This window comes from Schistocerca serialis, chromosome 5 (genome assembly GCF_023864345.2).
Source record: "Schistocerca serialis cubense isolate TAMUIC-IGC-003099 chromosome 5, iqSchSeri2.2, whole genome shotgun sequence".
Taxonomy (NCBI): domain Eukaryota; kingdom Metazoa; phylum Arthropoda; class Insecta; order Orthoptera; family Acrididae; genus Schistocerca; species Schistocerca serialis.
The window spans coordinates 832,404,207-832,427,632 of record NC_064642.1 but is presented as its reverse complement, the minus strand read 5'-3'; the positions used below and the strand labels follow the sequence as shown (position 1 = coordinate 832,427,632).

At 45.1% G+C, this 23,426-nt stretch overlaps 1 protein-coding gene across 5 annotated transcripts in view; it reads right to left on the bottom strand.

Moving 5' to 3' along the window:
* The window catches only part of LOC126481546 (neurexin-1), a 2,075,559-nt gene that overhangs the window by 1,002,640 nt on the left and 1,049,493 nt on the right, over positions 1-23,426 (bottom strand). For all 5 annotated transcript variants that reach the window (XM_050105375.1, XM_050105377.1, XM_050105378.1 and 2 more), the window contains one exon: positions 9,630-9,790. In XM_050105375.1, coding sequence (XP_049961332.1) covers positions 9,630-9,790 — 161 coding nt within the window. The remainder of the gene's footprint in view (positions 1-9,629; positions 9,791-23,426) is intronic.

The following is a 23,426-nucleotide window of genomic DNA, read 5'->3' as shown; positions in this document are numbered from 1 at the left end:
CATTTTGTTCGTTGTTGATCGTTGTGTTTGGTCGTCGGGGAAGTCACATGACATTCGTTTAAGTTCGTTTGCGGATCCTTCCACCCAGTTTTTTTTTTTTTTTTTTTTTGTTACAAAGGCCAACCAGCTCTGACCGAACACACTGAGCTACTGTGCCGGCTTTACTTTGGCCGTTGCGCTATCGCCGCTGTCGGCGAAAAGCGTTTACCATGTGGGTACAGAAGTGGCAGTTGTAAGAGTTTCTTTCCTCGATATCTGGAAAAGTTTGCGTTTGCGGACCCCATATCTGATGATGAAAAATGCTCTATCGATCCCTCCAATTTTGAGTCGATTGCTCGTCATAACCTTCAGGGGTGATATTCTCAAAATCGCGGGGGTGTTGACCCAAAATACCTTAGAATCTTTCGTTTTAGGTTGTACACAAGCGACCTGCCAAATTAGAGCCGAATCGGTTGGCCGTGTCTGAGGCCTTCCCCTTGTGAGACAATAATGTACGTCGCTTGTTCAGTACGGAGGAAATTGGATAATTTTTTTCTTTCGATCGTCTCAGTTTTGTATCAGTGCAACTCAGGTGGCCGAAATAAAAAAAGAAGGAAAGGAAAAAATTATCAACTTTTCTCAATAACGTACGTGTTGCTGCGTGGCGTGCCCCCGCCATATCTGAACGGTTGTAGCCTGCTGTCGCGGCTGGACAGCGCGTAGGCCGTAGGGTACAGCTGACCGGCGCCGGCGCCGCTCCTCTTCTGCGTGTGTTTCGCGAAGTGGGGTAAATGTCAAGCACAAGGCTCTACTTGCTTCAGAAGATTAGATGGCTCTGAGCACTATGAGACTCAACTGCTGAGGTCATTAGTCCCCTAGAACGTAGAACTAGTTAAACCTAACTAACCTAAGGACATCACACACAACCATGCCCGAGGCAGGATTCGAACCTGCGACCGTAGCGGCCTTGCGGTTCCAGACTGCAGCGCCTTTAACCGCACGGCCACTGCGGCCGGTCAGAAGATTAGATGATGGATGTTTGTCTGCGGATTAAGTCACGTAATAGGTTCCTGATATAAGTAGTTTTTGCCTACTATCTAAACTGTTCATTTGAATTTTCTGAAAGAGGGTTATAGTTTTACTGGCAATAAATCAATTGTATTCAGACTCCTGTTACAAGGTAAATAAAAATCTTTGACTATAAAACGTATTTTTCATTCGAAATAATTAAAGAAAACAGAACGATACGAAATTTACACAAATGATTTGTTTGTCTTTTCTATGAAATAGTAAAAGAAATGGGTGATTATGGCAACAGTAACAAAAAACTTAACAATTAATGCATGGCCCCGCGGGATTAGCCGAGCCGTCTTAGGCGCTGCAGTCGTGGACTGTGTGGCTGGTCACGTCGGAGGTTCTAGTCCTCCCTCGGGCATGGGTGTGTGTGTGTGTGTGTGTGTGTGTGTGTGTGTGTGTGTGTGTGTGTTTGTCCTTAGGATAATTTAGATTAAGTAGTGTGTAAGCTTAGGGACTGATGACCTTAGCAGTTAAGTCCCATAAGATTTCACACACATCTTTGAACAATTAATGGATGGTTTACGATAAATAAGTGACTGCTCCGCCGTTTGTGTCTACATAATGTGCTTTTACCTGCTTGTAGTTGTAGGACAGTTTTCCAACCTCAGTTTTCATCCTTTAGCATTGATTTTCGTAATGCCCAGACCGTGGCGCGATCCTCGATAACAAGATGATATTTGAGCTGTTTCAAAAACTTACAATTAATAGAAGAATACTGGTGATTTTTTATAGTATGCAATCCCTCATTACTTTTGGAGGAAAGCACCGAATAGTGACTGGACTGTTTCCCATTATTTACCCATTTTATTTGGTTATTTGGATTCTACATATCACGAAAAGTATAATGGAAAAGTCTGACGGAGTGTTAGAATTTTTCAGTCTTTGTGAGATGTCTACGTTTATTACCGGAAATAATAGCAATATGAAGCTGGAAATCGGTTATTTGGGAAACCCGTTATTTTGGGCAGTTTTCACAGTCAGTATAAACTGGAGGTGCAAAAAAAAAAAAAATAAATAAATAAATAAATAAAGGAAAACCAGCTGTTTCATCGATAACCGCCATTGGTATGCCCAGTCTATCGACAATGTAAAGGCGTTACGGGAGCTCCAAGCAACGCATACGAGACAATGCAAATGGACCCAAATGTATTTGAAGGAGTGAGTGATTCACTGCGAAGAAGGGCTGAAGCATATGAGAGAATATTGTGGTAACCGTATGCAGCATTGCTGTAGTGTCTACCTCTACGTAACAGACAGGTGAGAACGAGAGGGCAGATCGACCCATATCTCAATAGGTATATCAGTTCTGTCCAGTACTTCCAGCTGCACACGTTTTGTTCTGCAACGAGGTCAAACATGTACTGTTTTTGTATCATTATGTGACGTGATTGAAGTCGATGAAACGGACTTTGGTTGAAACCAACCGAAGGTAAAACAAAAGTATAAAAAGCATTGTTTGGAAAGCATTGGCGTTCAGTATATTATGAGGTGTATGTACGCCACACGATTACACAGTGTGCACACCTTCTTTACCTTCAGTTGAACATCTCGTGCTTGCTTTCAAACATTCGTAAAGACGAAAGAGGTAAAGAACCTCGTTAGCTGTTATGTAAGTAAACACAACTCATTCACTGTCTACGCTTTCGGTTCAGTACTGGCACTGCATAGATATATAACAAGTGTAGCCATCTGAAGCCGGGCATAACTGTCCGTAGGAAAGAATATTTTCCAAGAAAGAGGTGTAGAGGATGTTAGTAACACTTTAGACGCCACCTTGTGGAGGGAAACCGATGCGCCACGCCACCCATCTGTCTGGCCCGCCTCTTCAACCCGCCTCTTCCCCTCTGCTTTCTCTCCAACCACCGACTGCGGGCGGGGTTTGCGCCAGCCCCCCCCCCCCCCCCCCCCCCATCATCCAACAGCCGCGCCACGTAGCGCTGCTAGCGCCTCTGTCTCGTCGCCAGTCTGTTCCTCGAGACGCCCTTCAGCACCCATGAACGTTGTCGGTGTCGTTCTCACGCACCCTATATTACTCTTCAGAGCGTGTCTTTCGTAAGTCCCGACGAACACAATGGGAGTGCGCGAAAGAGACTGAAGTAGGCCGCTGCTGCTCTCTCTCTCTCTGCCGTCGCTGCTCGACCGTGTGGGTGCCGCGGCTGCATTCAATTGCGCCAAACTCGGCAGTCGGTACGTTTCCGAATAAACTGCGAAATATGTAAAATTTACCAGAGGCCGCAAAACTTACGTGTGTGTGGTGTGAATAGCCCATTCTTTCCGACCGCTGCAGGTTTGACGACCTTTCTCTGCAAGAATGTGTTTATGGAATATAGTTACCCTCTTTATTACGTAACGCAATCTGTATTTGTTTCGATATTGTGTAACAGAATCCATTCGGATGGTGTTTCAGCTGCTGCTACCATCTGTTAGAAAAGCAAACGACTGAACAGGTAGCTAATTAAAAGGGATGCAGTCTGCGGTTATTCACAATCTGGTTGGCTGATTGACAGTTGAGTTGCAATGCGTTGTCCTTCGTCATCCCACATTAAACTGTAATGCTCAAAAAAAAAAAAAAAAAAAAAAAAAAAAAAAAAAAAAAAAAAAAAATAACGATTCCTGATTTCTGTGATTATCCTCAGCTAAAATTGGTAAGGAAAGGTACGATGGAAAGAAGAATAACGGTGGCTGTTTTTTTTCAGTAATTCAGATGTGGAGCGCCAATTAAGGAAACAATGGAAGAATTACGGATATATCTTCTATACATAATTTGTTATGATTTTTTCTCATAGTTATTTCAGCTTCTAGAGTATATCTTTGCATACTTGCACTGTCAGTAAAGACGAAGCGACAACGTTTGGTATGATTGTCGATAGTACCAATACCAATTAATGCAATAAAAGTTTACAGTCTTTGATTTCTTTCACTGAATCTCCAGTTATCTCTCCGACTTCGAGGAACTGAAAAACCTTGTTTTACATCTCGAATTTCATTTGTTAATTCGGGTATGCAGCAATTGCAGTCGTTCGGTACGATAATACCAACATCGTCAGGTAATCATAAAATATGGTGTGCTTAGCGCCTATTCTTTGTCAGTTTGTTCTGTTCGTACAGTAATTTTCTCGGTCTGATCGTTTCAACAAAGCCGGCCGGAGTGGCCGTGCGGTTCTAGGCGCTACAGTCTGGAGCCGAGCGACTGCTACGGTCTCAGGTTCGAATACTGCCTCGGGCATGGATGAGTGTGATGTCCTTAGGTTAGATAGCTTTAATTAGTTCTAAGTTCCAGGGGACTGATGACCTCAGAAGTTGAGTCGCATAGTGCTCAGAGCCATTTGTTTCAACAAACTGTTGTTTAGCTATTCTGGGCGCGTAGTATTAATTTGTAATTGTAGATTGCAACCCATTTATTCTGAAGACCTGTTTACAAACAGACGAAAAACAGATTTACGTTCGTAAAACACAGAAAAATTACTCAAAATTTTTCGTTAGCAAATTCGTGTACTAGCTGAAATAATGAACACAGTAGCCGCTAATACGAGATGGGCAGTAGTGAATCGTAGAAGGACTCGGACTTGTGAATCAGGTGATCTACTAAGCCAAAATTTTGTGAAAACGTTATAGCCTCGTCTTTTCCGTCAGATCTAATTTTAGTGTAACTATTTAAAAAGTCGTGTTTTCAATAAATGTTTAAAAGATATTCCTGTGCGTATGGGAATAAAAATGTATCATTGCATGCATAGGTACGTCCTATAATAACTACGGTACAATAGTGCCCTCGCATCGGCACGATGAAGAAGGTATCGAGATTCGACAACTGTACCTCTGCGCCAATGTTCAGCTCAGATGGTCACGTGCCCATTTCAGTCGTAGTTGCCACTGACCGGTCCATCGTCCAGTGCGAATGCCCATCGTTTGAATTTTCGGTGCAGTGTGTGCTCAGACACACTTGTACTTTGTCCAGCATTAAAGTCTGATGTTAGTTCCGTCACAGTTCGTCGCCTGTCCTGTTTTACCAGTCCGACGAGCCTACGACGTCTGTACACGGCTTCACTTTGGTTTCGCCAAGTGTTGAAGACACTCACTACAGCACCCAGTAAGTTGTGCAGTTTGCGACATCCTCCTGCCACGCCTCTGCGCTGTCACACTCTGCCATCGCGCAAACTCAGACAGATCGCGGCCCTTGCCCATTCTGCACAGGGACAGCAAGCCACCTGATACGTGCACCGTGCGTGTGTCTGACTGGCAGTCATTCTTCGCCAGGTGACGATGCCATCGCCTCGACAGGTTTGTATCAATAGTAGTCTGTGGTCATAGTGTTCTGGCTGGTCAGTGTACACGGGACGGACAAAAATATGGAAACACCACAAACGGGACACAAAATGGTTCAAATGACTCTGAGCACTATGGGACTCAACATCTGAGGTCATCAGTCCCCTAGAATTTAGAACTACTTAAACCTAACTAACCTAAGGACATCACACACGTCCATTCCCGAGGTAGGATTCGAACCTGCGACCGCAGCAGTCACGCGGTTCCGGACTGAAGTGCCTAGAACCGCATGGCCACCGCGGCCGGCAAAACGAAATACATTACCGAGCCTAACACTATGTAGGAAACTCTGAACAACTTCCATCCATCTCGGAATGCGTTAATACAGGCCCTGTATGGTTTTAAAGGGAAACTTACAGCATTCTTCCGCCAAAATAGTGGCAAGATCAGGTAACGGACGTGATGGTAGATAACGGCGATGCAATTTTCTGTCCAAAGCTGATCAGAAAGGCTGAATAACATTGAGACTGATGTCTGCAGTGGCCAGGGGAGACACGACAATTCATCCACGTGCTCACAAACCAGCACGATGGGAGCCGTGTGGACAGCAGGTCCCTGCCGCCTTAGAACACACCATGACCGTTATGGGAACAAAACACTGTAACATGAGCTCGGCCTGATCGGCCAAATGGCCACACAGTCCTTGTCAGTAACGTGACGTTGCTGAGTGAGTGCGGGGCCCGTGGAAGCCACGAAGCGGCTGCCCAACTATTTCACTCGTGCGGATGTAACCTCGGCCACAAGTTGGTGTGAAACGAGACTCATCTAACCGAATGACTTTCTGTCATTCCTCCCGTGTCCAGACTTTACGGCTTTCCTGTTACGTTCATTTGCATTACTAATGAGTGGTTTTTAAATTCGAGCTCTCGCTGCGCGATTCCCTGTTCCTGGAGCTGCCGCCGTGTCGTTTCGGTGCTGACAGAGTTTGGGAGTGCGACATGCAGTTCTGCGGTGAGTTTTCGTCACAATGCTCTTGGATGAGCGTTCCCACGTGAAGGGGTTGCCTGTCCTCAGGCGCCAGAGAGGCCTCGTGCAGTCACTCAACTGAACAGGTGTCCGAGCCTCTGACTCGTACGTTTCTAACGTGCCCAATAAAGGTTGCGTGGCTGTCTCCGAGGGTGCTTCCGAGCTCGGGGCCTCAGAAGTCTCCTTCGCCGTGTTACTCACGCGCGTGTCAACGTTGCACCCCTCCGTGATAACACCACAGGAGGCCGCGAAACCGAAGTGTTAAAACCGTCAGCACCCACTGCTGCTTCGGATCACGTTCAAATTTCGTCGAATGTATCTGAACGGCCCCTTGCGCTCCCACAGTCTGTACCACAACAAACGCTGCGGTCGTACTACGCTCCAAAGGGATACGGTCACGTTCAGTGCGATCGCAGGGCCACTATGTTTTTTGGGAAGGGTCGATCCATCAGGGCGTATCGGCAGTGTCAAAGGTTGTCCATAACGTGTTACTGTTGCTCTTCGCGCTGCCAACTGTCGTTTAGGACCGCAAAATGTGTGGGAATGAACTCTTCAGTGCGAGGGCTGGTTGCAATGGCGCCATTTAAACCACTTTGCGAGGAGTGTTTATGTCTATTCTAGGTGGCGGTGTGTCTTAAACACTTTCTCGCCACCGCAGAGCCGTCGAAGAAGGGGTGAAAAGTCGGTTCAAATGGCTTTGAGCACTATGGGACTCAACTGCTAAGGTCATTAGTCCCCTAGAACTTAGAACTAGTTAAACCTAACTAACCTAAGGACATCGCAAACATCCATGCCCGAGGCAGGATTTGAACCTGCGACCGTAGCGGTCTTGCGGTTCCAGACTGAAGCGCCTTTAACCGCACGGCCACTTCGGCCGGCTGAAAAGTCGGTGAGAGGAGATATGACGACCTTCCTATTGTGTGACTCGCCTCAATTGGCGGTGGGAATAATTGAGGCACTGTTTGGGGCCAATGTGATCTGATTTACTCTCACTAACCCTCACATGATCTTCTGACCTGTGGCCTTTTTTTCCGCGCGTGTTGACACGTTGCTGTTTGAAGTGTCACCGAGCCTGACGGACACGTCACACGGATCTACGCTTTTGTACGATTACAGAGGAAGGTTGTAGACTCCATTGAGAGAAATCTCAAACGTGTGCGTCGCAATGGGTGAGAATTAAGGGTTTTCGGAAAAGTGATACTTTTTTGCGTAGTGGAACACATTACGGCGTCCCGACCCGAGTGTTCAACTCGCCTGCCACGAGAAGATCGCAGTGGAGTTTCTGTCTGTTGGGAGGGCTGTATCTGTAACGCCTGGTGACGCCAGCAGACGAGGTGCTCGCACGGCCCGCAGCGGCTCCGTCGTCTGGCGAGGCGACAGCGGACAGCGGCGGCTCAGCTTCGTATCCGCTCCATACCGCACCCAGCGACGCCATGCGGCAGAGGAGGACGCGACATCGGGCGGTCCTTTGGGCCTCATTGCAGCGTTACTTTCGATCTTGTTCCAGATACTGTATAAGAAAACTTTATACTTCAGCAGCGGTACTGATAGTGTAGCTTCTCTGTCACACCAAATTTGTCACACAGAAGTGGCACTGCACAGTGCTCTTAACGCCCGAAGAACCTCGCGATACGTAAAGCTCATGTTCAGGCGTTTCGAGAATGAAATTATTTATCAGAAGCTAAAAAAATAAAAAAATAACTGCTATGCATTGTTGTACCTTTTATCGAAATCACGAAAGGTCAACATCGTTTCAGGCAAGATCACTCTAAAGGAAAAGTTATTTTATTTGCCTAACATGAAATCGAAATAGCTGAACAACTCCTGCTTCAGTTGAGTAGTAGTTATACTAGCAGAAAATCTTGATACTATAAAAAGCTTGAGACAATTTAAAAACAGTTACAGAGTAACCTTGTGTATTTTTTGTCAAATTACTCATAATACAAAGATTTTGGAGTATCTTCCTGCGACGTACACCGATGGGTCTAAACGATATAACAGCGTGTTGGTCCACTTTTCGGACACGTAAAGGAGCGCTTCTGCTTGTCTTGGGTTCTACAAGTCCTGAAGTATGTCGCACCACATGTCTACTCACAGGTCACTAAATTCCCGCAAATTACGGGACACTGGTTTGTGGGCACGCAGCAGCCGCCCGATACGTGTTCCAATGCGTAGACGTCAGGGGCATCTGCTGGATAAGACATCAGTGTGAGACCAGCCTCATGCTCCTCGAACCCCACCCGCTGGCTTCTGGCCTTGTGTCGCGGAGAGTTACCCTGCTGGAAGATGTCGTCGCCATCAGAGAAGACTTCGACCACGAAAGGATGTAGATTGTCCGCAGTAATGTTCAGTGCTGTCGTGGTGTGATCGAGTACTACCGTAGGTCCCACAGAAGCCCAACTCAATGTAGCTGACAGCATAATTCTGCTCTCGTTGGCCTACACCTGTGGCGCGGTGCACGTTTCAAGCATACATTCGCCTGGATGACGGCGTCTAAGGGCCCAACGATCGACTGGTGTAACAGGAAATGCGATTCATTAGAAGGACGACGCGTTTCTATGGATCCACGGTGAAAACTCAGTGATGCTGTGGCCACTGCAGTCGTAACTGATGATGTCGGTGGGTCAACACGGGATCACGTAGAAGTTGTGTGATGTGGAGCTCAATGTTCGACAACAGCGTTTGAACGTTGTGCTCTGGATCACTTGTGCCTGCTTCAACGTTGTACTGCGTCGTCAGATCTGCCGCATATCGCTGCCTACCCCGGATTACTACGTTTTGCAATGAGATGTGGTCGTCCAATATCGTACGGCCTTCTCGCTATTTCACTTTCCTTCGACCACTTTCCACAGGTGCTGGCGCCAGCAGTACGCCAACAGACGACAAACTTGCCAGTTTTAGAGATTCTCGTTTGCAGCCGCAGCGCCACAACAATGGTCGCGTTTACAAAACCGCTTATGTCAGCGGATTTCCGCATTTGCGGCCTGTATCTTCGCTTTAATAACTGCCTACGCGTCTCTCTTCTGCTTACATTTTTTGTTTACTGCGTCACGTGTCCGCAACACCACTACGAGGCAATCAACCTCTGGCTCATCAGAGTAAACTACACATCAGAAAAAATGGGAACTGTAGATCTGCCTCATAAAAAATGGGAGAACCAATACTGACCTCCAAAAATGTTTGGCGCACCTTTAGGTAGGGAACCCAACTTACACCATCCGACCCAAACGATGTAATCGACTTGCCTCCCTTAAGGCGAAGAAAACGTTTTTTTTGGCACTCACCTCCTGCATCTTGCGGTGCACGGTCAGCTTGTGCCACTGGTTGTCGTCGAAGCGCACGCGGCGCGGCTTGATGGCCAGCTCGGTGCGGCCGTTGCCCAGGCTCATGGCCAGCACCACGCCGCCGTCCTTCAGCGCCACGTTCATGAAGTCGCCCTTGTCGCCTGCAACACCAAAGAAAGCCCCGTCGCAGAGTTCTAGGAGCGTGCAGAAGCTGCTCCACAAAAATCAGTCTGGGATATCTACATTAATAGGAACTTCAAAGGCAAGGAAGAAGCGATGCAGGAAATAAAAGACAGGTTCAGGTGTGGAATTTATAAAAAGAGGAAGAAAAGAAGATTGGGATTAACGTACCATTGTGGAATTAAAATTTTCGCTGAACGGGTATCACTGATAAGAATCGCTCGCGAAAGTAAAGAAGAATAGCAGTACGTCTCGAATGGCATGAAATCGACACTCTAATGAGCACGCGCTATAGACCGATAGCAACCCGAAGAAGGATGAAAGTGACGATGAGTAGCGCAAACGAAAGTACTGATAAAATAAACATTACAATAGTGACCACTATGCAGACGAACTGAACGAATTCCACTAGGTGGGAAACGATACCACTCGTGAACAGCGAAGCAATAAGGACATGGAAAGCAACTCTCACAAGCAGAGACGGTATTCTTGGCCAAAGAGGTCTATTGGCATCAAATGAGTCGCGCCGGCTCCTCTAGAACGATGGACCGCTAGATCGCGGCAGCAGAGCGGGGTACCTGGTGGTTCGCCATGCCAGGAGTTGGACCGGCACGAATACTGACAGTTGGAATTTGCGGGCACAAATGAAAGTGAGCTGTTTGTTTACCTCTGCTGTGTGAAGACGACAGTGAGCAGCTCTTGCAGAGCACAAAACTCAACCCGCTGGGACGGTTCCTGGGCTGGCTCTGCTGGCGGTGGGCGGGACTCTCGAAATTTGCCTGTGCCGAGCGTGGGAGATTTTGAGTGCCAGCATCAAACATTTTTGGTGAGACTCTTTCCGTGCCCTCTGCGCCTTGTTTGTTAAAGTCGTACTGCTGAGATTAGTTCCTTCTTCCCGGAAGGTCCGCTATGTTCGCTGTTTATGGTGGGGGTTTGCTCCGAAAGAGCTCAAGTTTACCTTAGTGGAAGCAACCTTGTTTCATTGCAGAAGTTAGTCGCAAATGTTTGTGAAATGTGTGAAAGTTCCGTGGTCCCGGTTACAGAGCTAGCGGATTGACGTGTCTCAGAACTGCCTGTTTTAATCGGTCACATTTGGAGTGGCTTACCGTGCACCACACTGCTGGCTGAACTTTGTGTTGTTCTTGCTTTTAAATGCAGTGATGTCTAATTTAACCAGAGTGCCTTTTTCACTGTAATCATTTTAGTTAAGCATCTGGAAAACATTTTAATCCGATGAGTGTAATTTAATCGGAGTGCCTTTTACTGTAATCATTTTTGTTAATTATTTGTAAAAACATTTTGGTGGGTTTGTTAGTTGACCCGCCCTGCGATATTCTATGGTAAATTCTGCTAAAATAAGACTGTGATTTCACATTGTAGTTGTTCCGAGCAGCTTGGTAAACCAAGTTTCACATCTGAGATTCGGTTGATTACTGCTTGAAATAGCGGAATTTACGTCAGTAGGAGCTGCCCGATTCGTTACTTACGGCTATTGTCTTAGTGCAACGCATGTTACAAGTCAGCGAGTTTGAATTTCCTTCCATCTCAAAACAGTTCCTGATGCATAATTAGTACAAGTAACTGTTTGCCAATTAATTCTGGGGGCCACGTAAGCCTTACTGGTTTTCTCATTCCTGAAATCAGAGTGCTACCTAGTCGGCAAGCGCTTCGTTGCTTTACCACTACATTAGCTGATTAGGTACATTTTTGTTGTTTTTATTTACTTATTTTTGGCGCTTAAATGGTAATACAATGAACGACGTTGAAAGACGTGCACTTCATTCACAATTCAGTGCTCGCATTTCATATGTCTAATCCCAGCATTCTGGTACTCGGTAAAATAATAATTCAGGCAATATTAATGATTTCTATGGGTTGCCTGATTTATTTGACAATTTTTACAGCTTGTCTCACACTGATCTGCAAGAGGAGCTTGGCGCTACAAATTTATTTATGGGCGAGGGCAGCAGTCTTCCTAGCAGCCATGATGGCTTCTCGTTTCCCATCCCTTACCAACCTTGTAACCGCTATTTCTGCTCGATTTTAACGTCGCGCGGTCACCTCCCTGTGGGATTCCAGCCCTATGATTGGCCAGTTCAGGTGCGCGCCTGTTTTTCGCCGGTAGGCGCCAACTGCCTTCCGCGGGTGGTCTAGTGGACAAAGGGGCAGTAGTTCAGTTCTAGTGTGACCGTGCCGGAGGCCGGAGGAGCCGCTTGCAGGTGATCGGTAAGCATGAGCGCCGACGTGCACTGTAGATTCGCGTAGTGCGGCCCAGAGGGAACCTTATAGGTCATTGTGAACAGTTTCGCGTCTTGCAGGTTTTATTCCTTTAGTACGGGAGGCTAACTAGCGATTCACGCAAAGTAGCATCTTTCTAAGTCTTTGGCTGACTCCCGGTGGTGGTCGTTGCATGCCTGCACCCCCTTCCTTTAGAAAATTGGACCCCATTTGATAATACGGCGATCGTTACTAAAATTCCTTTTCTCCTGCTATCGTCGCTTGTTATAAACGTACGTTGGGGCAGGCTACTGAACTCGAATCTTTCTTCCCCCACCCCCATTTGGTTATATTATTGTTAAATTTACAACTGTTTAATAAATGAGTCCTTTAATCTTACATTCTCCCTTTCATTACGTGAAATCACCCCTAGTGTCACAGAATAATGCAGAACTATAACGGTTGCTATAAGGTCGTGCAGGTTTCACACAATTAACCATAGGATAAAAATTCAATATCGAACGCCTGGGACGACCATTGCACGCATGGCACCGATAACAGTAGTAATCATGTTCAACTACTCCCCAATGATAAACTGGGAAGTGTTCACGGCTCAGTGTGAGTACGTGAGCACTAAATCCACTTGATGTGGTAGAAGTAGTGGCCTCTGTTTTACCTTGCTGCTTCGGACAAAAATATCAAAAAATCACAGCCCCTACGGCAAGGAATAACGAGTCACCGCTTGTACCGTGCCTCACTTAGTAAAGCGGTGCACTGCTGAGGTGAGTTCATGGTGTGTGGTTCGCGCGTTACACAGCCGGCCCCATCGACCAGCAGACCCGCCGTGGGTAGTTAACACCGGCGGTATCCGGACAGTTGCCACGCCGGACATTTGCAACGATTTTACCTGTTCCGAAGGATTGGGTCCCTTGTCTCCCCCTCCTCCTCCTCCTCACCCGCCGGCCCAGTTTGCTTTCGAAGTTCCTAACGTGACCATCAGTATGGAAGTTACTACAACGAACAAGGGCAGGCCTTCTGCTCATTAGAAAGGTTACGCGTATCTTAAACACAGGGAATCTAAAGAAGGTGTTGTTACATGGATGTGCTTACGCCGAAAAGCGGATCATTGCAGGGGAAAGCTGCTTTCGAGGAACGAAGTATTGAACGTGTTAGATCATCTCTGTGGATCACCTGACGATGAGGCTCTGAAACTGAGAAAGCAAGTGGAATGGGCGAAGAGAAGGTCTCGAGAAGAAACTACACAGTTATCGGAGATACACGCGGATGAAATGGGAAATCTACATAATGAAGTTCATGACTTTGTTACAGTGATGCCTAATTCGGAATCAATGAAGAGAACCATGCGTCGTCGATGGAGGCAAGCGCGGGGGAGCCAAAAAGAGCCTAAGAACTCTCGTGAAATTGATCTTCATGAAGATCTATTAAAAATGGGAGATGGCAGTAGCTTTCTTCTGGAAGACGATAGATTAGAGGAGAAAATAATGATTTTCAGGGGAAACAAAGGAAAAGAAAAGTTTGAAAACGTTCCCATTTTTTTATGGATGGAACATTTAAGAGCTGATGCACAATACTACACCATACACGTAGACTTAGGAGGTCCGATTAAAGAAAAAAAAAATTCTTCCTACTGTATTTGCAGTGCTCTCTAATAAGAAGAAAGACACATATGTTCGTCTGTTACGTCTGATAAAACAGGCAGTCCCTGAGTGGTGTCCTAAACAAGTAAAAGTCGACTTTGAGGCAGCTGCGATATCAGCCATTCGTTAAGTTTTTCCCGCAATTGAAATAAATCGATTCTATTTCCATATGAAGAAGAACAAGAAGAATTCAAGTTCTCGGTCTAACTGAGGAGTACCGCCAGAACGAGGATTTAAGACTTCACGTCAGCATGTGTGCAGCGCTGGAATTTGTAAAACCGGAGGACGTACAATGGATGGATTGAGATTCATGCAGAAGCTCCTGATAACGGAAGGCTCTCTCAATTTTTTGATTACTTTGTGGATAACTGGCTAGAGAATGAGGATATCGCAATAGAAATGTGGGAACGACGAATACTGTTGAAGGGTGGCACAACAAAATAAATAGTATTATTGGAAACCCTCACCCTAGATTCAACTATTTGATGGAGTGCTTGAAAAAGGAAGCAGAGCTCACAAACTGCATGTACATGAAATTGGAAATGAATCTTGAAGGTAAGAAGAGGACGAAGAAGTACTTGAAGTTGGACGACAGGATAGAGAGACTCGTAAAGAATTATGAAGAGACTGGCAACATTAAGCCTTGCTTGAAAGCCATTGCCCATATTCAGAAACTGGACTAAAATACGTTAAAAATAATGTATTAAAAACTATGAAGACCACTGAGTCCTCGCAGATTACTGAGATAAAATTATTAAAACATTGAAGCAGCATTATCGGAGCTAATATTAAGTTGTAATTATAAATAGAGTGTGCATTAGTTCAGCGTGTGTAGGCCGATTTTACACACGCCAGAATGGTAAATGGTCATTTATCATTTTGACGGTCCAAAGCCTGTGCAAAGTGTGACGCAAATCAGCCTTTAATGTAAAAATTAAAAATTGTTTCAAGCCTCACAAAAGTATCCCTATTGTTGTCACTTTAAGATAACTTTTTTCTACCTTCCCATATTATGGCCATACTATTACATAACTGTGAGTTCTAAAATTATTTTTTGAAGATTTAGAGTCGCAACTATCACCTAAAATATCATGGTTTGTTAAACTGATAGTATATGCTTTTGTAAAAGAAAATGGGAACTGAACCTTTGAATTGTACCTAAAATTGACATACCAAAACTAATCTGATCCTAAGGTTGCCAATTTTGGCACCTCAAATATTTTTTATTTAAGTTTAGCTGCAAACATTTATAGTAGATGTAAATCTACTTAAGTACATTTAGATATAGTCCTTCAAAAATTAAAATTTCTTACTAAATTGCTGATTATCTTTAAACAGGTCAGTAAAAGCAAGGAGCTTACTACTGAAAATTAATTGTTAATAAAGAACATCAAAAACAAATGTATTAGTCCTACTTTTCTTACACATTACAAACTTTTTTAAAAGATATTTGATCATTTCCTCTGTAACTGACAGTGTAAAAAAAAATGGTTCAAATGGCTCTGAGCCCTATGGGACTTAACTTCTGAGGTCATCAGTCCCCTAGAACTTAGAACTACTTAAACCGAACTAACCTAAGGACATCACACACACCCATGACCGAGGCAGGATTCGAACCTGCGATCGAAGTGGTAGCGCGGTTCCAGACTGTAGCGCCTAGAACCGCTCGGCCACCCCGGCCGGCTTGACAGTGTAATTTCAGTTGCTTTGCAACACCAAGGATATCTACTTCTAAATTAAGTTTGCAGCTGTTCTCATTTCGAATTCTGGAATATTTACCTCGTCCTCTTTAGTAACTCCACTTTAGTGGCACTGTCAACAGTAACATTACCGTTGCTGTCGCGCGGTAAAGGTACTTACTGAGCCTTTCCGCTGGTTTACTTAACTTGGGACCAGTATCTCTTAGATTTTTCCGCCATATTTCTAGAGCGAGTTTCGTTGTGGAAACTATTAAATGCATCTCGCATTGAAATCCGCACCAAATTTCGAGCCTCAGTAAAACTTCACCAGTCTTGGAGATTTTGCGTTCGTCTAAATTATACTTGCCTTTTGCGGTGCTTCTGCAGCAGCTTTCTGTCCTGTTTTGTGTACCATGGGGATCAGTTCCGTCTCTTGTCAATTTATTTGGTATGAATATCCCGAGTGCTGTTGATACCATTTCTTTGAACTTAAGCCACACATGGTCTTCATTTACATAGTTTGGGAGGATTGGAGACTATCTCTCAGAAAGACGTCAACCGAATTTTTAGCTGCTTTTATAAATAGATATATTTCGCGTTTAGTTTCGGTGAATTTCTTTGTTACGGAAGTGAGCCTCGCTACGACTGCGTATTAACTAATCCCTGTGTCCGTCGTGATGCTCATGATTATTTGTGACTAAGAGGCCAAGTGTGTTTTCGTAATCATTTACAATTTGAATGGCCTCGTCAACTAAATGTTAAAAATAATTTTTAAAAAAGCATTTAGAACAATTACGAAAGTTGTTTCCTATTTACAGTAGGGTATGAAAACGTATTTTTGTCAATATACGGAAGCTAGATTGAAGTCACTGCCAAGGGTACCTATTTGTCATGAGACTGAAGTATTCTTTGAACTGTTCATCAACTGTTTCATCTGAGAAAGGAGGTCGGTAAAAGGAGCCAGTTATTAATTTATTCCGGTTGTCGAATATAGCCTCTGCCCATACTAAATCACTGGAACTATCTGCTTCAATGTCGATTGTGAGCTTGAACACACATTACATGATTTTTTCCTTAAGTTGTCCTTCATCTACATCTACATCTACATTTATACTCCGCAAGCCACCCAACGGTGTGTGGCGGAGGGCACTTTACGTGCCACTGTCATTACCTTCCTTTCTTGTTCCAGTCGCGTGTGGTTCGCGGGAAGAACGACTGCCAGAAAGCCTCCGTGCGCGCTCGAATCTCTCTAATTTTACATTCGTGATCTCCTCGGGAGGTATAAGTAGGGCGAAGCAATATATTCGATACGTCATCCAGGACCGCACCCTCTCGAAACCTTGAAAGCAAGCTACACCGCGATGCAGAGCGCCTCTCTTGCAGAGTCTGCCACTTGAGTTTGCTAAACATCTCCGTAACGCTATCACGCTTACCAAATAACCCAGTGACGAAACACGCCGCTCTTCTTTGGATCTTCTCTATCTCCTCTGTCAACCTGGTACGGATCCCACACTGATGAGCAATACTTAAGTATGCGTCGAACGAGTGTTTTGTAAGCCACCTCCTTTGTTGATGAACTACATTTTCTAAGGACTCTCCCAATGAATCTCAACCTGGCACCCGCCTTACCAACAATTAATTTTACATGGTCATTTCACTTCAAATCGTTCCGCACGCATACTCCCAGATATTTTACAGTAGTAACTGCTACCAGTGTTTGTTCCGCTATCATATAATCATACAATAAAGGATCCTTCTTTCTATGTATTCGCAATACATTACATTTGTCAATGTGAAGGGTCAGTTGCCACTCCCTGCACCAAGTGCCTATCCGCTGCAGATCTTCCTGCATTTCGCTACAATTTTCCAATGCTGCAACTTCTCTGTATACTACAGCATCATCCGCGAAAAGCCGCATGGAACTTCCGACACTATCTACTAGGCCATTTACATATATTGTGAAAAGCAATGGTCCCATAACACTCTCCTGTGGCACGCCAGAGGTTACTTTAACGTCTGTAGACGTCTCTCCATTGAGAACAACATGCTGTGTTCTGTTTGCTATAAACTCTTCAATCCAGCCACACAGCTGGTCTGATATCCCGTAGGCTCTTACTTTGTTTATCAGGCGACAGAGTGGAACTGTATCGAACGCCTTCCGGAAGTCAGGAAAATGGCATCTACCTGGGAGCCTCTGTATCTAATATTTTCTGGGTCTCATGAACAAATAAAGCGAGTTGGGTCTCACACGATCGCTGTTTCCGAAATCCAAGTTGACTTCTACAGAGTAGATTCTTGGTTTCCAGAAATGACATAATACGCGAGCAAAAAACATGTTCTAAAATTCTACAACAGATCGATGTCAGAGATATAGGTCTATAGTTTTGCGCATCTGCTCGACGATCCTTCTTGAAGACTGGGACTACCTGTGCTCTTTTCCAATCATTTGGAACCTTCCGTTCCTCTAGAGATTTGCGGTACACGGCTGTTGGAAGGGGGGCCAAGTTCTTTCGCGTACTCTGTGTAGAATCGAATTTGTATCCCGTCAGGTCCAGTGGACTTTCATCTGTTAAGTGATTTCAGTTGCTTTTCTATTCCTTGGACACTTATTTCGATGTCAGCCATTTTTCCGTTTGTGCGAGGATTTAGAGAAGGAACTGCAGTGCGGTCTTCCTCTGTGAAACAGCTTTGGAAAAAGGTGTTTAGTATTTCAGCTTTACGCGTGTCATCCTCTGTTTCAATGCCATCGTCATACCAGAGTGTCTGGATATGAGGTTTCGATCGACTTACTGATTTAACGTAAGACCGGAACTTATTAGGATTTTCTGTCAAGTCGGTACATAGAATTTTACTTTCGAATTCACTGAACGCTTCACGCATAGCCCTCCTTACGCTAATTTTGACATGGTTTAGCTTCTGTTTGTCTGAGAGGTTTTGGCTGAAGCTCTCTTTGCTTTCACAGCAGTTTCCTAACTTTGTTGTTGAACCACGGTGGGTTTTTCCCGTCTCTCACAGTTTTACTCGGCACGTACCTGTCTGAAACGCATTTTACGATTGCCTTGAACTTTTCCATAAACACTCAACATTGTCAGTGTCGGAACAGAAATTTTCGTTTTGATCTGTTAGGTAATCTGAAATCTGCCTTCTATTACTCTTGCTAAACAGATAAACCTTCCTCCCTTTATTTATAGTCCTATTTACTTCCATATTCAGGGATGCTGCAACGGCCTTATGGTCACTGATTCCCTGTTCTGCACTTACAGAGTCGAAAAGTTCCGGTCTGTTTGTTATCAGTAGGTCCAAGATGTTATCTCCACGAGTCGGTTCTCTGTTTAATTGCTCGAGGTAATTTTCGGATAGTGCACTCAGTATAATGTCACTTGATGCTCTGTCCCTATCACCCGTCCTAAACATCTGAGTGTCCCAGTCTATATCTGGTAAATTGAAATCTCCACCTAAGACTATAACATGCCGAGGAAATTTATGTGAAATGTATTCCAAATTTTCTCTCAGTTTTTGTGTCACTAATGCTGCTGAACCGGGAGGTTGGTAAAAGGAGCCAACTATTAACCTAGCTCGGTTGTTGAGTGTAACCTCCACCCGTAATAATTCACAGTAACTATCCACTTCTACTTCACTAAAGGATAAACTACTACTAACAGCGACGAACACTCCACCACCGGTTACTATTAACCTAGCTCGGTTGTTGAGTGTAACCTCCACCCGTAATAATTCACAGTAACTATCCACTTCTACTTCACTAAAGGATAAACTACTACTAACAGCGACGAACACTCCACCACCGGTTGCATGCAATCTATCCTTTCTAAACACCGTTTGTGCCTTTGGAAAAATTTAGGCAGAATTTATCTCTGGCTTCAGCCAGCTTTCCGTACCTATAAAGATTTCAGCTTCGGTGCTTTCTATCAGCTCTTGACGTTCCGGTACTTTACCAACGCATGTTAGACAGTTTACAATTACAATACCAATTGCTGCTTGGTCCCCGCATGTCCTGACTTTTCCCCGCACCCTTTGAGGCTGTTGCCCTTTCTATACTTGCCCGAGGCCATCTAACCTAAGAAAAACCCAGTTCTTGTTTCTGTTGTAGTGGAGGTAATTGCAATTACGGTTTTTCCCTGCAGAACCTAGGATGGTTTCTCTGTGACCTGTAAATACTAGAGCTAAACAATGTAGAACAACAACGTACGTTACATTACTTCATTTCCTAATTTCTAACATTTTTAAATTGTACGTCGACTTTAGATGACATGTCAATCATAGATGTTCTTATCTCTATTTAGAGAACGTGTTTTCAGTTATGTTTTGAACATTGTCCCGCTACCCTTTATTAACTAATGTTTTTAGAGAGTAAATTAATATGGAGTATGTCGTTCTTCTTTTTATACATTCACGTACCCATTTATTTTTTCCTTATTGTCTTTTGGGTATGCAGTTGCAGTAATTAAAGTAGGCACAAATGCAGTGATCAAAAAGAAATGATTAGCGTACATTCGCATTCTCGTTACATAGTTCTTTTCTTGTTGCTCCCATGGCGATGGACTGTTTCTATCGCAATCAATAAGCGTGAAAGGAAGCTACCGTATAGACAGAGGGATCCATATTTGTACTTGGCAGAACTAATTACATACTGACATAATCGTCGGTATTGCTTTCGTTTCCCAAAAGTTATAAATATTTCGATTTCGGAAAAGAAGCTCTGTATTTCTCCAAGATGAAGATGAAGGCCCCTTACGTATTGGTTGTATCGAGTAAGATGTGGAGACGGCGGTTTGGAAGCGGACAGAAGAAGTACGAGGGATCGCTACTCAAGCTACTTGGTGAAGGGGCAAGTGTGACAAATGTCCGGCATTCAACACCGGCAGCCGCGTCCCTCCTGTCGTGGGGGCTGAACTGTGTCTGTCTCCTGGTTCTGGACTTGCGTCACGAACGGGCTCAACGCATTCCTCGTGTTTCTGCTTTTGTTACCAAATTTGCTGAAATCATTTAAAATATTACATTTAAAAGTTAATTGAAAAAATTGTGTAAATGTTACGGTTTTGGTTGTTAATATGCACCTTGGCTTGTTCCAGGTACCTCTTAATGTTTCACAAATTGCTTAGTTCCTTAATTGTTACAAACTCTTTTGCTGACGTTAATTTCTAATTTCATTAATATTCGACGAGTTTTTTAATTTCTGACTTGTTTTTTAAAAGCTGTTTTACCGACTTTATCGGGTTGTTGACTTTTATGTACATAAAAGCTTTGCTTGTTTTCAACACTGAACGCTGCTTTCTTGTCATCTGGCCCAGCCCAATCGCTAAGCAACATATCAAGCTGCTTTAGGACGACTACACCCAGTTCATCAAACACTGGCCTTAATTTCAGTAACAAATTTCTAAGAATGTAGAAGGGACATTGAAACGAAGACAGATGGAAAAAATTAAGTAAACTCTTTATTATTTCAAAAGCAATTTTCGTAGTTGTTAATATGTTTATCTCGCTGTGAGACAAGGCAGTCAATGCTTTCGTGCCGTGTACGTTTCTATTCGTAAAAAATCTAAGGTCAGGAAAGTCTCTCTTCAGAACTCCAAAACTATGGAGAATGTGCAAGGGCTTCCCAGCAAAAATCCTGTGGCTCGGTCGAAACTATTCTGTCATTATGTAAGCTCCATATACTCTTGATCACTGCTTACGGGATTTTTGAGCCCTGAAAAAACCATTCGTGGTCTTCGATTTGCTTCAGATGAAGAAAGAGGGTACAAACGAGGTTTTTTTTATGGTTTTAGGGCACACAACTTCAGCGGTCATTAGCGCCCAGACTACGTTAGGAATGCACCGCGAGGCACAAGTTTAAAACAGCAACTAAAAGGGAAAACACGATAAAAGATCGACAGGCATAGGATTAAAAAAACAGCATAATCAAATGTCCTTAGACAGGTTGGTCAAGTTGATAAAACGAAGAACGCGAGCAGCTGCTCCTGGGTCATCCGCTAAAATGGCATCGAGAGTACATGGCAGGCCAAGATCAAGACGCAGTGTAGTGAAATCCGGACAGGACGTTAAAATGTGGCGGACCCTCAGCAATTGCCCACATGGGCAGAACGGCGCCGGCGCAGCCGTCAGCAGATGGCGATGGCTGAACCGGCAGGGTCCAATTCGTAACCGGGCCAAAACGACCTCCTCCCGTCGAGAACGGCGGGAGGAGGACGTCCAAGCCGCGGGAAGAGGTTTCAAGGCCCGAAGCTTGTTGTCCGCAAGTGCAGCCCAATCGGCATGCCACAGCGATAAAATGCGCCGACAAATGACCCTGCTCCAATCTGATGAAGGGACACAACAAGAAGCTGTCCGAGGCTGGAGGACCGCAGCCTTGGCCGCGGCATCTGCAGCTTCGTTCCCAGGGATACCGACATGGCCAGGATCCCACATAAAGCTAACCGGAGAACCGTCGTCCACCAGCTGCTGAAGAGAGCGTTGGATCCGGTGCACGAAAGGGTGAACCAGTTACGGATCACTGAGGCTCTGGATGGCGCTCAGGGAATCGGAGCAGATGACATAAGCAGAATGTCGGTGGCGGCAGATATAAAGAACAGCCTGGTAGAGGGCAAAGAGCTCAGCTGTGAAGACCGAACAATGGCCATGGAGCCGGTATTTGAAACTTTGTGCCCCGACAATAAAAGAACAACCGACCCCGGCATTGGTCTTAGAGCCATCTGTATGAATGAAGGTCATATTAATGAACTTCGAACGAAGTTCGACAAAACGGGAGTGGTATGCCGAACCGGGGGTAACCTCTTTTGGGAGCGAGCTGAGGTCAAGGTGAACGCGAACCTGAGCCTGGAGCCAAGGTGGCGTGTGGCTCTCGCCCACTCTAAAGGTTGCAGGAAGTGAAAAATCAAGGTGCTGAAGGAGGCGACGAAAGCGAACTCCAGGGGGTAGCAGGGCAGAGACATACAACCCGTACTGACGATCGAGAGAGTCGTCAAAAAAGGAACGATAAGACGGGTGGTCGGGCATTGACAGTAGCCGACAGGCATACCGACAAAGCAGTATATCGCGCCGGTAGGGCAGTGGCAATTCACCGGCTTCAGCATTAAGACTCTCGACGGGACTAGTATAAAATGTTCCGATCGCAAGACGTAAACCCCGATGTCGTATGGAGTTGAGGCGGCGTAAGATGGACGGCCGTGCAGAGGAGTATACGAAGCTCCCATAATCCAGCTTTGAGCGGACGATAGACCGATATAGGCGAAGTAGGACGGTTCGATCCGCTCACGACGACATACCACTGAGAACACGGAGGATATTTAGAGAACGGGTACAACGGGCAGCCAAATATGACACATGTGGAGACCAGCTAAGTTTCCTGTCAAATGTAAGACCTAAAAATTTTGTTGTCTCCACGATTGGGAGAGCAACGGGACCGAGTCGTAAGGACGGTGGGAGAAACTCTTTGTAGCGCCAGAAGTTAATACAGACCGTCTTCTCGGCAGAAAAACGGAAGCCATTGGCGACACTCCAGGAGTACAGACGGTCAAGAGAACGCTGAAGACAGCGCTCCAGGAAACATGTACGCTGCGCTCTGCAATAGATGGTAAAACCGTCCACGAAAAGGGAGCCTGATACATCAGCTGAGAGGCAATCCATTATTGGATTGATCGCTATGGCGAAGAGAGCGACGCTCAAAACTGAGCCCTGTGGCACCCCATTCTCCTGGCGAAAGGTGTCGGACAGGACAGAACCCACACGTACCCTGAACTGTCGATCCATTAAAAAGGAACGAATAAAAAGACGGAGGCGACCGCGAAGGCCCCATGTATGCATGGTGCGGAGAATGCCCGCCCTCCAACAGGTGTCGTAAGCCTTCTCCAAATCGAAGAACACAGCCGCGGTCGGGCGCTTCCGCAAGAAGTCATTCATAATGAAGGTCGACAAGGTAACCAGATGGTCAACAGCAGAGCGGCGCCTACGAAATCCACATTGTACATTGGTAAGTAGGCGTCGAGATTCGAGCAGCCAAACCAAACGAGAGTTAACCATTCGCTCCATCACCTTACAGACACAGC